The sequence below is a fragment of the Heloderma suspectum genome, chromosome 2 (assembly GCF_057233095.1).
Source record: "Heloderma suspectum isolate Gila_16-S chromosome 2, 16-S_ref, whole genome shotgun sequence".
NCBI classification, from domain to species: domain Eukaryota; kingdom Metazoa; phylum Chordata; class Lepidosauria; order Squamata; family Helodermatidae; genus Heloderma; species Heloderma suspectum.
Window position 1 is genome coordinate 124,000,830 of NC_139459.1, and position 16,633 is coordinate 124,017,462.

General features: G+C 41.7%; 1 protein-coding gene across 1 annotated transcript in view; it reads right to left on the minus strand.

The window, feature by feature from the left end:
• Nucleotides 1–324: 324 nt before the first annotated feature.
• MUSK (muscle associated receptor tyrosine kinase) overlaps nt 325–16,633 on the minus strand; it is a 79,610-nt gene continuing 63,301 nt past the window's right edge. The window contains exons 11-16 of the mRNA XM_084832153.1: nt 15,595–15,683; nt 14,547–14,706; nt 10,923–11,112; nt 7,969–8,160; nt 4,037–4,185; nt 325–1,131 (exon numbers count right to left, since the gene is read on the minus strand). Of these exons, the coding sequence (XP_084688279.1) occupies nt 449–1,131; nt 4,037–4,185; nt 7,969–8,160; nt 10,923–11,112; nt 14,547–14,706; nt 15,595–15,683 (1,463 nt within the window). The 3' untranslated portion in view covers nt 325–448. The remainder of the gene's footprint in view (nt 1,132–4,036; nt 4,186–7,968; nt 8,161–10,922; nt 11,113–14,546; nt 14,707–15,594; nt 15,684–16,633) is intronic.

Here is a 16,633-nt window from a genome sequence, read left to right on the forward strand (position 1 = left end):
ACCTGGAAGGCTTTTGGAACTGGGGTTTTAGAACTAACCTGAGCCTTGATGCTGCTGAGTTTTGTTTGTCTATTTGTTTGTTTTTTGCTCTTTCAGTTGATTTTGTATTTGAGATTCTGCTGCTGTGTTAGCTTATTCTGATCTTGTTTTTAGGACTGAAATTTATGCATGTTGGACTTTGATTTTTGTTTTTGGCAAAACAGAAAGCCGTGAAAAAAATTTTTTTAAAGCAAACAAAAACGTGATATTTTGACAATGAGGTGTTTGCTTTGGTTTAAAAATGCAGCGGTGACTCTTCCTGATCTTGCAGTCTTCACTCAAGCAAAAGTGCTCACTTGCTTTAATTTTCTATACGGAACATTGCCTGAGTCACAGCTAACAGGCCCAAGCTCTCTCTTTCATCCAAGTCTAATCATTCGAGAAAGAGGTCATGAAATGCTGCCCTGGCTCATGCATGATCAGCCACCACTGCCCTCTCATACATCCGTTCCAGAATACGGTGGATACTTGCAAAGCTCGGCCTGTCAGAAGGCAGCATGCTCCAGCAAAGGCGCATGAGGTTGTACAGCTCCAGTGGGCAGTTATCTGGGCAAGACAGGACATTTCCATCTCTCACATAATAGATTACTTCCTCGTGAGCCATCCCATAATAGGGTTGCATACCAAAGGCGAAGATCTCCCACAGGACCACACCATAGGCCCAAATGTCAGACTCTGTTGTGTAGCGATTGTAGAAGATAGACTCGGGGGGCATCCAACGTATGGGAATGGCATCGTTTTCATTTGCTTTGTAATAGTCTGCTGAGTACATGTTTCTGGAGAGACCAAAGTCAGCAATTTTAACCACCATGTTTTCTCCCACTAAACAGTTCCTGGTGGCTAAGTCCCGGTGCACAAACTTACGTTCTGAGAGGTAGGCCATTCCGGCTGCCACCTGCTTGGCAATGCAGAGCTGGTCAGTGCAGGAGAGAGCAAGCAAGTTAGGGCTGGAGGGCCGCATCCTTATGTCAAGGTTATTGTTGCTTAGGCTACAGAGGTTGCGTGGTGATCGATTCCGCAGATATTCATTGAGGTCCCCAAAGGCCATGTATTCAAAGAGCAGGCACATTGGCTTTCCAACAGCACACACCCCTGAAATCAAGAATGGCCATTAAATAAACAGCAGTTCATTTGCCAGTGTAGCAGTCTGTGTGCAATAACAAACTGATAACTAACATGCCGTGATACACAGGAATGAAAAATCATATAGGGCGTTTTCATTCGCAGTTTATGTCCAAACATTTGGTATCTAGGGAGAGGGAATCCATACAGTGCTTCGCCAGCTGGTGTATGGAAATTGCATTTTCCCTGCATTCAAACTATGAGTCCCCCACCCTTGTTTTTAAAAGCTTTATTACTTTTTAAGTTAAGTGACAGATAACAACATGAACAATTACAGCTTAAACCTTCATGCTGAGTTGCTGGGAAAATGTGATTCTCACCTTCCACCATATAAGTGCAGCTCTTGCATGTGTTAATGCTGCATGTGGATAACCATTGTGTGAATGCATTTATTAATAGTGTGAGTGACATCCTTGGGAAGAGAATAACAAGTTCCTTCCCTGCCTTCCTGCACCATTTTCAGTACACACTATCACTCAGAATACTTTCCCCTGGTTTTGTTTTACCTTTGAAGGCTGTGTGTGAAGGCTCTTCCGCCTTCTCAAATGACAGATAGACAGACGGACAGACAGACAGACAGACGGACAGACAGACAGACAGACAGACAGAAAGATGAAACTATCTTCTGTGCCAAAGCTACTCCTGCCAACACAAGTAAAATGCTGAAAGAGACGGGTGTTATCCCAAAGTAAAACACAACTCGAAAAAGGCCCATTATTTGAAGTACAGAAACACAGCATTCGAAATGGAAAAATGAAAAAACAAAACCAAACCACAAGTACTACAGAAAGAGAGAACATGGATTCATTTCATCTTAAAAGTTAATGGCCAGGAACCAAAGGGACTGTGCACATTGGAGATAATAATTTCTTATTATTGCACTTTTCTTAGGTTGCAGTCCTATGCATATTTAGACATTTAAAAAGTCCTGCAACTCCCAGGATACCCCAGCCAGCCATGTTGGCTGGGGGATGCTGAAAGTTATAGGACTTTATTTTGTCTAAACATGCATAGGATTGCGCCCTTAATGTTTTCATCTCTGTGGTTTGCATGGCTGAAGAGACAAACTACTGTTCAGTTTTAGAAATGGTTTACCTCTTTGTTGCTGCAGGTCCCACTGCTAAAAATAGCAAATGATGCTCAGACAACCTTTGTGGTTTTCTCCAACATGTACATGTCCCTGATCCCAGACAATGATTATTTAGCACAGTTTTCACAGATGTTCAATACTTGGGAGGCAAAAATAAGAATACTGTCTCACTTTTTTGTTTATTCTTAGCTTTTAGTGTAATTGGAATCAGACATGGTTGAGTGATGTAACAAGCTTTGGATTCCAGGAACATGTGAAATAATAAAATGAGGGGACATCTAAGCATGTGCAGAGTGCCTTTCTCTCAGAGTGATCACTCAAGTTCACTCACATCTGTGAGTAAGGGGAAGGCAAAGTTTCCAGAAATTATGATACTATTGGAAATTAACCGCTGAATGAGCTAAATAATAATGCAATTGTGCATTACTCTATATGTATTACTGAAATATGCAGCCTTAAATCAGAAAAATTGGAGAATGACCTTTGAGTCAACAGTGCCTATGTGTTTTACACCGTTGGTGTTCTAATCAACATTTTCTGTCACATCCAGTAGGTTAGGTTGAAGTTTTGCTGGTGCCCTCAATCTTGCCTTCTGGAGAAAAAGCAAACACCATTTCATGTTGAGAAACATCTGGATCTGGCTAAAAGAAAAGTGTGCACGTAAAAGGTTCTTAGGTCAAGTGATGTTCAACAGTCCCACACCCCCGCAACACGAAACTGATGTATCTGTTTGGCCTTTCCTAATTTATCCAACATGGTGATAATAAACAAAGAGATCACTCCAACTGAGTGTCCACTTCCTGTGTCCTCTTTCTGCTGCTGAAATATTTGCAGTCATTTCCCCCTGTAACTTCAAACCTCTCTGTCCCCCAAAATGCCTGCTTGATAATATTGCCACTAAAATAAATGTTGAATGTGATTTATTACTAGCACCAATCATATTCACAGAGGGAGATTTACAACTGCAAAACCCAACAACCTATGACGTGAGGAGGGCAAGGAAGAAAGACACAGTGTGGTAACATCAAATAATGCCTACTTTATCTTGTGCTAGAGTTACCAGAAAGAGTGAAGAAAGTAGAGCTGTGTGCAAAAAGCCTCTTGAAACTGTCCACCTTATTTGTGACCCAAGAAATTAGGGGAACCATTTAATTGAATTTCTCCAGGTGGAGGAGAAATTCCCCAACAGTTTTTCAAGGGTGGACTTCACCATTAGCACTGGAAGGAGCACCGCTTATTTCTTTTTTCTGAAGGTTTGTCTTTGCTGCTGCCTGCAACTGATAATAGCGGCCTGGCCACCATTTTTCATCCCCCACAGTGCCCCAGACTTGCCATTGTTCCAGGGTGTTGTGGGGAGGGCAGGGGGAAGTGTCCACCACAAAAATTGGTGTAGAATATATAGAGAAAAAAGTCTGCAAACTGGCCTTGCTTTCCTACTGAGAAAAAGAAAAATCTCAGAAATGTTCTCAGAAAAATGTATTCTGAGAAATTTCAGCTCTGGCGTATAAGAAAGAGGAATGGAGTACCAGCAGCTCTGTGTCTTTTGTAATATGTCTTTTAGCCCAGATAATGCTCCCAAGAACTCCAAATGATTTTGCAGAGGATTCTGGGTGACCAGACATGACAGAAGCAGCACGAGAGCAAATGCCAGTGTTCTGTTTCTGGCACTGCAGCTGCTCCCTCAAAACGCGACCCTAAAAGGCTGTCTGCACGATCGAGTCAGCACTGTGAAAAAAAATGTTTTAAAATGTACACAACAATTTGAAAAAAATGGGTGTTCGGTACCTAAAAGTTTGACAATGTTTGGATTATCAAATTCAGCCATGAGGGCCGCCTCTCTCTGAAAGTCAGCTTGCATGTCTGCTGAGGCTTCTTCTTTGAGCATCTTCACTGCCACCATCGTGAATGGCTCATAAGGAAGCAGTCCAGGTGCCCTAAGAGAAGAATACAGAAAAAGTGGCCGAGAGAAAAGTGCATGTTAAAAAGTCTACAAGCACTGCAGCTAACGCGAGCATCATGTTCACACAGAAAGACTCACTCTGAGCCCTTGGGCTCCTTCACATGGAGCTTTTACCCTGCGATTGAGATTGCTCCTTCACAGAAGCTTACGGGCTTTTTACACAACGCTGTGATCATTGGAGGAGTCTCCTGCACTAAATGCCCTTTAGTCCGTTTTTAAATAGCTTGCAGATAATGAACTATCAAATTAACCCGTTGTGTTCCGCTTCAGTTTCCTCCATGAAAAGAGTAAGAGCAGCAAGAATAGCAGCAAGAACAATGAAAGATAATGGAAGACTCAGATACGGGGAGAAGGAGGGGGAAGGGGGTGCAGGAGAAGGAAGCAGGTGGAACAGGGAGTCGTGATCCTGCATTTAAAACGGAAGCAGAAAGCCCCATTTTAAATGCAGGATTTTAGGCTGGTGTAGAGATGCCCATAGTCTGCAGGTTTGTAGGAAGGTTTTAAAAACTTCTATTTTAGGAGGCCTTTTCTGTCAAATGGCTAAGATTTTTATGGACAAACATTTCTTTTTATGCTGCTGCTACTCATTGTTCCTCCTTTGTTTTAAATTAGACCTATATTGGGACCAATGCTTTTTAACTTGTTCGTCGTGGTCCAGCTTGTTCATAAATGATCTGGAGATAAGGGTGAGCAGTGAGGTGGCCAGGTTTGCTGATGACACCAAATTATTTAAGATGGGTAAAATGAAAAGGGGGGCAAAGAAGATCTCTCCAAACTGGAGGAACTATAGTTTAAGAAGCCGAGATTTTTACATCTGAATTGGTCCATAGCTTTGCCGGTGAGCATGCTGTATCCTATCCTGACTGTCCCTTATGTATGACAGTATATATAAGATGATACCCGCCTTAGGAATGAAGTGGCCACTTGCAGCCAACTTGCTCAGCTGTTGCTTAAATGTCAGACTGTTTCACTATTCGGTAGCTGCAGGAAGTTTTAGTCTCCAAAGCAAACTTCCAGTTTTCACAGTGTCTGCTCCAGACATATGGCAACATGACAGGTGCATGCTGGATGCAGTAAATGTCACATCATTGTCAAATGCCAGAGGATGGCAAAAGGCCCATACGAAAACAAATCTTCCAGGACAGCAACACAGCTGCACTTCAGGCCTATGTAGTTTTGCAATCAAGAGTAACACAATTATCTGTAAATGTCTCCACTAAAGTTAAATGCCTTTTTGACCTCTGCCTTCTGGGAAACCTAGCACTCTTGTGATGGGCAGAAGAAAGGTCCTTTAATGTGCCTACTACATATTTTGTCCTTTGACAAAGGGACAAATGAGTGGTTTGTGATTTGCTTGCTTCTGTTAAAGGACCTTTGAATAAAAAAAAGATTACACTGGGCTATAAGTAAAGAATCTGGAATTCTGCACTTAAAACACTCACATTTTGCAGCCACAAAACTAAAATTATGCAACTCAAACAATTTATTTAGATTTGATACAAATGATGACAGGTTCCTTCAATGAAGCTACATAGTATGAAGGCTTACGTCTTTTTTATTTTCAACCTTTTATTTGTGACTTTAAAATAAACAAGAATAAAATCATTCTATATTGTGGGTGAAATCCAACGTTCTGTGAGCAGAAGACAGACTCACGCAATGGAAGTTTCTCTTCCCCTCCTCCCCCTTGCAGTCCCTGCACCCCCGAAATGCCTCTCCAGAGGGTCAGGAGCAGGAGGAGACCTACAGCATATTGTGAAATGTGTCTTACTGGGTTGCAGTGGGAGAGAGGAATTGCCAAAATCTGGAACTTTGTGCGAGCAGGGCAAGATTCTAACCAGATCCATATCTGTTTAGTTCCAGCAATGCTGGAGCATCAGGTCTTCCCAAGAGCACTTACTGAACCCTGGATAAGAAAAATATTACTGCGTTTTAGTCCGCACTTGTCTCATTCCTAAGATAATTGCCTTCTATTTCCCTCCTGCATGCCCTCTTCTGCCATATTTTTAACACTCTGTGTAAATAACTACATATCATTGCTTCCTCCAAATCAAATAGTCATCCCACCCTAAACAAGTTTAGCGCACAGTGTAATTCATTTGTCAGCAATCATCAACTGTCAGAACTGGGCCAAGTAAATTGCAGCCTATTTTCATATTATCAGCTAAAAGTAGCTGCTCATACTGTCTTTATTTGGGAGAGGAGCTCTGGGCTCTACAGTTGGGACTGATTTGCACATAGGAATAGGAGAACCAGGGATGCTCAAGCTCACTGAAATTCTCCAAACTCCACTTTGAAACTTGGTTTGCTGAGTTCCAGTTTTCATTTGTAAACTGTTTTACTTTTTGTTTGAATGGGAAAAGTGTGCATTTCTGTGTGCATTTTTGAAAAGTGTGCACTCCCCCCACCTTGACTAAAGCTTAAAAATGTGCATTTCCCCGAACAATTATCATTTTTCAAATGCAGTTACAAGTTTGGGAATGTGCAAGCTTTTTCCAGAAAAAAATGTGCTTGCGTTTGTGTTCGCATTTGGGGTTTTGAATAGGGCAAGTTCTGATGATTTGCAAACTGAAGCGAAATTCTTGTACACCCCTATTTGCACGTTTGATCTCTCATTACTCAATAACAAATTGTTCAGTGACCCTCCGCTGAATGTGTGAACTGCCTCCAATGAAAGGTATGGGATGGGATGATAACGGGTGATAGGAAAGCTCTGCCAATAGCATTTGACCAACACTACTAGCCCAAGACATCCTTCTGCCTGCAGCAGAGCCCAAATGGCATCCTCTCCTCTACGTCCAATACTTTTAAAGGTTTTGCTGTAGCATTCAGACCTCCATCTATCCCCTAATTATGGTGCCACCTGAAGCAAGTCCCTTTACCCTGCCGCATGGCAGGGCCGGCCCAGTGGACCAAGGATGGTTATTTCAAATCTGCAAGTCATCACTTGATGTTGCAGTGATCAGGTGATAAGCATGCATACGCCAGTTCATTCTCTGCGATTGGACACAGTCCAATGAACCGTAAAAGAGACAGAAATGGCTTCCTATAGAAATGCATTATCTTTTAAAAATTATTATTAAGCATCATATAATTCTCTTCTCTCTCTTTTTAAATGCTCATATTTCACATTCAATGTACTACAAATAATTCTTGAGTTAGCTATCTGATTCTGTCAGATCTATAAATGGGGAAGCCAATATACAGATATTGGCAGAGATTTATTTTGCCGTTCTTATTGTTCCATGTTAGGCCCAAATATGAGCAGATAGGCTTTGACATCATACAGTTATCTGCAGATGTTAAAGTTCAAGATTTATATTAGTATTATTTGTTCCTGATCCCGATGTAAATTGTTTCTGCTTCTTCAAAAACAACCAAGCTTCGTGGGCAGATCAAATAACCACAGATTTACTTTTAAGGGCTGCAGTCCCTTAATATCATCATCATCACCTTATTCCCACTTACCTGAGAGCAAGCCCTATAAGGACACAGTGGGACTTACTTATGAGTAGGCATGTATAAGATCACACCCTAAACCAAGTATACTATTAACAAAGTGAAACCCCCATCTATCACGAATGCTGTCTTGCTGCAGTGTCACTTCTCGATGGAGTCCAAGCCATTCCTTGCTTAGTTAATTTGTTTAAATATTCGCACGTTTTTTTAAATATTTCTTTTTCTACCACAAGGTTCTATTTAAACTGAAACAACTAGATGACAGCTGCACAACATGGTTGGCTAGCTGGTCATTTACCTCGCTTGAAAGACCCGTCCAAACGCTCCTTCTCCAATATCTCTCACGTATTCAATATTGTTTCGTGGATATTCCAGGCTGAATAACTTTGGGTTCAAGAGCAGAGGCATGCGCTGGTACATGGGATTGGGGTGCAATCTGTCCAATAAAAGCTCGGAAGGAAGCGTCGTCAGGGCTGGTGGTGCTGACTCCCTGAAACGAGGGAGATTTTGGTCGTTGTTTGATTACAGCAAACAATGTGTCATATCTACAGATAACTTTTTGCAATCCTGATCTGTAAGACCCAGCCTGTAGAGAGAGGCAATGAATACGCAGAAATAATAGCACATAATAATCACATTATAAAGCACAGGTGTCTGTATGAAGCAGTGCCAGATCCAGGTTGCTCGGGGCCCCTGAACAAGACAATCTCAGTGGCCCCCTCCCTCAGCGAGTCTACCATTGTCACCAGCTGCTGTTGCTCCTCATCCTCTTTCTCATGTGGGTCCTTGGCAGGTGCCCAACCATGCCTACCCTTGATGCCAGACCTGGTATGATGTTATTTATATCCCAGGAGTTGACAGGAGCACCATTTAGGGAGGGAGAGGGGGTATATCCCCTTTCCTTGTGATTGTTCCTCAGGAGCATCTGTATTCCTACACTGGGTGACTATAGTTATAAACCATTAAACCAGCCTATATATAAGCTAAGCATACCATAGACACATTCCCCTTGCTTTAAAAAAAGGCCATTTTGTGACCAGTGTTGGTAACATTGCTATAGTTATTATGAGGTATAAAAAGGTAACCACAACAAATGCTCCTAAAATACACTGCCCTATTGCACCCTAACCTCAAATACATCCAGTAGCAGGCCTTTAAACCTTGCTGAAGATCCACACGCACGCACACATCAAAGTCTCTTTGTCAACCCTTTGGGAGTTGATTGGTTGTTTCTTCTTCACAGAAACCTTAGGAATACTGTAGTTGCAAGTAGCAGCTGTTTCCATAGAGGTAATTAATTGGCTCATTTATGTGAACCACATGGACTATTGTCTGTACATTGCCTCACACTGCCAACGTACCTCTTTTTCATTCTAATCCATGAATGTGCAAAGAATCTAAAGTGCAAAGCAAAAGTACTCTTTAAATCAAAATGCAAACTTTGCGCTAGGTGACATATTCATATTTACAAAGGAAGAAGTTAGGGCAAGGAGAGGTGGGTATGTATGAGAGCTCAACGCTTGTTCCCCTCTCACACCAGGGGCAGAACTGATCATCTGAACACAGTCATTGTTACAGCTAAGATCAGAATGGTGTGCGAGGCATTGGCCATGTTTGGACATCACACTAAACCCTAGGTAAGCCTCGGACTGTGGCCATGAGGAGTTCGGGTTGCTTGGTTCATGTTGGTGGGTTCAAACAAACCACAGTTAACATTAACCACAGTTTGTTGGTTTGGATGACACAACAAACTGTAGTTAATTCAAAATGGAAGCAAAAGCTCCTTGCAGCCATGCTAGGGGAGGAGAGGAAGTCCAAGCATAGAAGCCCGTAGTTTGTTTAAGCTCATGTACATCACACTAAACTATGGCTTAGCATTTAAAATGACCAATGTCTCCCAATATTAGTACATATTCTGTAAGATGGCAACATCTCTATGCCCATCTGCATTTATCATGTTGTCAAAAAAGCAAATGGTGCAATGGCTTAACACAAGTATGTATGTTTCCAGAGCTGCTGGCTCAGAAAAATATGGTTGCCTTCTCTCTAAATAACTGTCTACCCTAAATGCCTATTCAGAAGTAAGATCCACTGACTTACTTCCAGGTAAGTGTGTACAAGGTTGCAGACTTAGTCAGTCAGTCAGTCAGTCAGTAAATAAATACATAAATAAATGTGTCTTTGACAACTGTGGGACTAGTCAAAGTAAGTAATTTGTGGACTCTCATGTTACTAACTCAAATATGAATCCACTCCTTAACTATGCTGCATAGCTAATTCTTCATGCTAATTCTTGTCTCAATAAATCCTATTTTTATAATGTTTATGAGGAGCTAGTCAGGAAGAGATTCAGGCAGTGATTATAGGATGAGCTGGGATATGAAGGCAAGATGCCTACATGTATGTCTGAAAGACAGATGGTAAACCAAAATGGAGAGAAAGGGAATTGTACATGGTTCCAAGATCAAAGGTCAAACATGTATCATTTCAACTTGTGGAATGGGCCCGGTTCTGATATGGTTACAGTACTGAGCTCTTGTGTTGAGCCAGCCTCAGCTCATAACACACAAGAGGCACTAAAGCAACCGGAAGATGAAATCACCAACGTGGTGTTGATGGCAGGAATGGTACTTTGAGATCACCATCACAACTGAAATAGCACAACTGCTTTGGTTGCCCCAGGAACTTTTTCATTATTCAGTGTGAACTAGAACCACACAGACCACAGCATAAGACACATTGCCCTCAGTGGGACTTACTTCTGTGTAAACATGCTTAGGACTGCACTGTTACTGAACAAATGCCCATGCAATTTGTGAGCCAAACCTTTCACCATACTTAATTTACCACATCAGACAAAACTGGAGAATGTCCAAAATAACCCAATGGAAAGAAGACACAATGTCTCAGGATGTTGAAAACATATATATCATTTTATTCTTTGAGGTAGCCCAACTTATTTCGGCCCTGTACCATATATTTTGGGCCTTCTTTGGGGGTTAATATTTTTTAAAAATTGCTATAGAGATATGTGAAAAGATATGTCTCCAAGATGAATCCTGCAACCGGTCGTTGTATAAAAATGGCCCTTCTAAAATATTGCGAAGTCCATCTTATTCTTTCTATAAAAATTAATAAGCACTGAAATTTCAAACTCCAATTCAACAGTGAAACCAACTGTGAGAAATTCTACATGAGTTTACTTAGAATTCCCTCTCAAGATGAGTATTTCTAAGAAAGCCTATATCTCACCTTGTTTTGTTTTTCCATTGCTTGCGTCTCCGACAACAAATAAGAGCAGTGATAATGAGAATGAGAAGCATTGCAAAGCTGGAAATGATGGAGATGATGACGGTCATGGAGTATGTTGGGGAGAAAGAGGAAGGTGAAGGGAAATGTGGAGTCACCAGCCTCGGCTTTGCTGTTCCTTGTGGCAAAGAGTCTAAAACAGAGACAAAGAATGTCTTGCTTTTTAGAGGTACTCACTACTAGGGAGCTTGTGACACTACTACACTGTCATGGAAATTAATGTGATATCACAATGCAAGCCATTTGAACAAACAGAATTCCTTCCCAGCGAGGGGCAGTCAATAGTGCGTCTGACTAGGACTGGATGTTTTTACTCTCAAAGCCTGCTCAGTGTGGAACAATAGGTTATGAGGAAAATACAGCATTCTCAAGCCATGATTTCCTTATGAGGCGAACATGGGTGGGTGGGGACTTGCAGAAGATAACTGGTGAGTGGGAGGGAAGTGCTTAACACTCCTCCACTGACCATTTCTGCCCTGCAAATGCCTGCCATGCCATTTGTAACAGTTTTGGGGACTTTCCCTGCAGACAAGCTCTGAAACTAAAAGTAAGGAGGCTTCCAGATGAGACTTCTACTGTGCCTCAAACATAGAATTTTACAGGAGGTCCAGACAGGGCCAGCATCAAGTGTAGGCATGGTCAGGCATCTGCTGAGAGCCCACAACCCTGAACTGTCCTGCTGACAAGAGCCCCCTGGACTTGCTCCTTCTCTTTACCAACCTGCTTGTTCACCTGCTTCTCACACTGGTCCAGACCTTGGTGGTGGTGAGAAGGAGGAGCAGCAGATGTCACTGCCTGCTTGCTCACTGGCTCTCCGCCTGTCAAGCAAGCAACTGATAGCAATTATGAGCAATCGCAACTGGCGACAACGGTGGTGAGTAGGTAGACTTGCTGAGAGAGGGAGCCCATTGAGACTGCCTTGACCAAGGGCCCTCCAAAACTTGGAGCCAGCACTGGGTCCAGATGTCATTGTCTTCCATTTTCAACCCACCCGTGTTTTCCCAGAGCTTCTTGCATCTTTTTTTTCTTACTTGCATCCCTTAAGGAGGGAAAGACGAAAAAGTTGCACATTGCCTTTTGATTGGTAGGCCTTGGGAAGGAGTTGCAAGTATGGGGGATTATTGCTCTGTGCCTTGGCAACTATGCCATGGGGTTCCACAGGGCTCTGTTTTATCCCCCATGCTGTTCAACACATACATGAAACTGCTGGGGGAGGTTATCCGGAGGTGTGGGCTGGGATGTCACCAATATGCAGATGACACCCAGCTCTACCTCTCTTTTACATCAAATCCAGGTGAGGCAGTGGCTGTTCTGAATCAGTGTCTCAACTGGATGAGGGCCAATAAACTGAGACTCAATCCAGACAAGACGGAGGTACTGTTACAGGGTGGTTTGTCTGCCTGGCTAAGTGATGCTCAACCTGTTCTGGAGGGAACTGCACTCCCCGTAAAGGATCAGGTTCGTAGTCTGGGGGTGCTCTTGGAACCAGAACTATCACTTGAGGCACAGGTGGACTCGGTGGCACGGAGCACCTTGTATCAGGTTAGGCTGATATATGAACTACTCCCTTATCTGGACAGAGAACACCTAGCTACAATTATCCATGCTCTGGTAACCTCTTGTCTTGTTTAATGCAATGCACTGTACGTGGGGCTGCCTTTGAAAATGGTCTAGAAACTTCAGCTGGTCCAAAACAGGGCAGCCAGGCTGTTAACAGGGGCTGGCCAACATGATCATATTATGCCAGTACTTTTCCAGCTGCGCTGGCTCCCAGTCTATGTCCTGGCCTAATTCAAAGTGCTGGTATTAACATTCAAAGCCCTAAACAGCTTGGGCCAGGTTATGTGAAGGATCGTCTCCTCCCACATGTACCTGCCTGGACCCTAAGATCATCTTCAGTGGTCCTTCTCCAGGAGCCCCTGCCAAAGGAAGTGAGGCAGGTGGCTACCAGGAAGAGGGCCTTTTCTGCTGTGGCACCCTGTTTGTGGAATGAGCTTCCTAGAGAGGCTCACCTGATTTTCCCAGGCATTTTTGGCATTCAAGTTTTTTTAGCTTTATTGTTTAAAATCTGCTATTGTATTTTACATCACTGCATTCCTACTAGGTTTTACTCTGGTTGTACTTTTATACTGTAGTTTTAAGCTATTATATTTTATGTTGTATTTTATGTTGTATTTTGTGGTTTTAATTCTTGTGAACCACCCAAAGAGCTTCAGCTATTGGGCAGTATAGAAATGTAATAAATAAATAAACAAGCAGGGGAGTAGTTACATGAAGCATCACCAGACACAGGAGGTGCTAAGCACCCCACTCTTCTGCCAACTGCCAATTCTCCCCAACAAATGCCACTTTCCCCAGGAACATGTTACCTCATAGGTTTGGGCCAAGGTGATATGTAGTAGTTCCACATCTGGCTATGAAGCTCGTTAAGCCTGTCTTGAGCCTGTCACTATTTCTCATTAAGACCTACTTAATGGGGTGTTATGAAGATAAAAAGGGGACATATATACTACCCTGAATTCTTAGGAAGAAAGACATGGATAGAAATGTAATAAATAATGAAGGGCACAATCCTAGGAATGTTTAGACAGAAAAAAAATTCCCACAACTCCCAGCATTCCCTAGCCGGCATGGCTGGCTGGCTGGAGAATGCTGGGAGTTGTAGGACCTTTTTTTGTCTATAAATGCATAGGATTGCTCCCCTAAATAAGATTAATGTACACATTTACATTTTTTTTATTTTTAACATATGCTAAAGCCCAGCAACATGCTAAATCTAAACCAATTTGCCCTTTATTATATCACTTTTCTTACACCCTGAAAATAAAATATTATTGATTAACAGATATTAAATCCTGATGTCTAGATATTGGTATCTGATATTGGATTCAAGATCTATTGTTAGTTGCCCATAAAAAGGTATATTACCCAAATTACTAAAAGAAAATGAATTCCAATTAATATGGGGACTTTTAAAAAAATTATATGCAGAGAAATATGATCCATAGCAAAACCAGTGCAAGCCAGCAAAGAGACATGTATGATGGTATAAATAACCTTTTTATTTATTTATTTTACTTTTATTTTCTATGTAACTATTCTCTATCCAATTTTTGCTTAATGATTTTACGTATATACATGAAACCTTTACACTTTAAATGCAGGACAATATGAAGACGGGGGAGGGACCTTAACGGGAGAGAACAGGGGTGTGGGGCAGGTGGGGAGGAGAGACAAAGGGTTTACTGTTTGTATTGTATTAGAAAATGAAAAAAAAATCTAATAAATTGTTAATTAAAAAAATAAAATCCTGATATCTAGTGGAATGGCTCAAAGCTACCAATAGAACATGCTATTCAGATCTGTGACATGCCTGTAACACTTTTGAATCATTTATTGGTTCTTTATCAGCTGGTTAAAACAGAATATACTGTAACAATGCAGTATTAAAGGTTTTGAAGCAGTGAATCCACAGCTTTCTGAGCTAATTGGACTAGATCCACAGTGTAATAAAGTTCTCACTCAAACAGCATCTCCTGCTATAAACTCAGCATCATGATCCCTTACCATCTCCACAATGAGGTATATTGCAGTATTCCCATTTTACAGACGAGTCCTTTGTATAACACCAAGGTCGTACATTTTCACCCCCTGGATTGCGACAATAGTTTACTGCAGTGGAGAGCTCTGGGAAAACTTGAGGGGTTCTTCTGTGGGAATGAGGTGCCTAGTGACAAGGAATAATATATAATTGGGATTTGTTTCAACTGAGAAGCGGTATATAAAATTGCAAACAAACAAACAAATAAAAGTGCTTTGTATTTTTTCAGAGGTATTGTAGACAACCATTTTTCAAGAAATACATAATGTCAGCATCTTACAAAGAGCCAAACGTTCCAGAGAGCGGGCGATGGAACCCTGGCCCACTAACCATCATCTCCTCAAAATGGTCCTCCAGTATGTATGGATCAGTGTATTTAAGTCTGTGCCAGTTTTGCATGCATCCATTCATAATTCCATTCCATCCCATTTCCACAATTCATGAATTTTGAAAAAAACATAATAATCCACAACAATTCACATTTACATCTATATTTTTAATGTATTTTCTCAGAACATATACCTTTCTAAACACATTTTATCCTATAATAGGCATTTTAATATGCATTTCAGTTCGTTCTTTCTTTTATCTGAGAACTACAGCACAGAATTCAGAAAAATGTGAAATCCGAAAGATAACTGTGTCCTGATCTGCACCTTAGTCCAGCAGGTGAGGATCAAGTCTGTTCACTTCAAAAACTGGACAAAATGAAATACTCAAACATCCCTACCCTCCGTTAATGTGTCCCTCATTTTAATCCCTTACTAATCATCAAAGTTCAAGTTTCCCTGCTTATCTGAGACCAGGCAGCTTCAAAGGTAACGCTTTTGTGGTCTTAAAAAGTAAATAAACATGAAAGGAACAAAACCCCAACTCTCTCTTATTTCCCATTTAGAAAAGCTCCCCTTCCTGCTTGACTGGACATGATTCTTACCACTGGCTCCCGGACGAGACCTATGTTCAAGCCTGCTTTACACCAAACCCTTCTTCCAATCTGAAAAGTACCCTTCTCACCTGTTCACTCCACTTCTGGCAAGGAATGCCAGAGGCTGTGACATTGACAGAACCTTCGTAGTTTAACCCATTGCCCTTGTAACAGGTTGCTGAAGAGAAACCAAGTAAAATCGAATGGTTAAAAAAGAAAGAAAAGGCCAGGGAACATGTTCCATTTGGCTGAACAAATCATATTCATACCAGCAATAGTGACAGGTTAAAGAGCTTTCCTTAATTAAACAGAGCCGGCCCTACTATTATACGGAATGAAGCAGCCACCTCAGGTAACAGATGCTGGGAGCATGGGAAGCGACAGAAGCCATTTCTCCTGAGCTAATCTCAGCCATTCGCCTCTGTTGGAGGATAGAGCTGTGTTTGCCATGCAGTCTCTCCTGAACCCTCAGGTGCAGAGGAGGATGCTGTCCCATCACCAGTGTTGAATTGCCAGTCTGGTTGGCTTCTATATGTGGAATGGATAGCATCATGTTGTCCTTCACCTCAGGTAGTATAACATCTTGGGTCGGTCCTGAAGAGTTGGATGGGGAGACCTACTCTATTGTGAGGGTTATCGGCTGGCTTTTGGCAGGTCAGAACACACCATAACCTCCCTCACAAGACTGCTTGTGGGGCTATTTCACAGCTCTGTTAAACCTCTTGGTTTAACAGAGGCCATGCTCCCTTCTCAATGTCTTCCCATGGGACAACAACTGGGCTGGAGATCTTAGGAAGTATTCCCCAACCCCAGAAATGCCATAAGACAAACTTCAGCAACCTTCTTCTTTGTCTTTTTAAGGCTTCAATTTATTTTTAAATCACATACAAAAATAAACATGAAGATATACATCAAAGCAAATTTTGAACCATTTAGTGATATAATACCACACTAGGATATAATAGCAATCATTTATTGTCAATCTACCATTGTTTAAGTAGTATTAAATGAGGCCTCATAATAATAAGCCATGCAACGTCTTTTTCATGAGAGTGACCAGAAGAACTGTAGGTAAGAAAATTCAGATAAAATAAAGGCAAGAGTTAAGTATTGCTTTCTCTTAGAAAT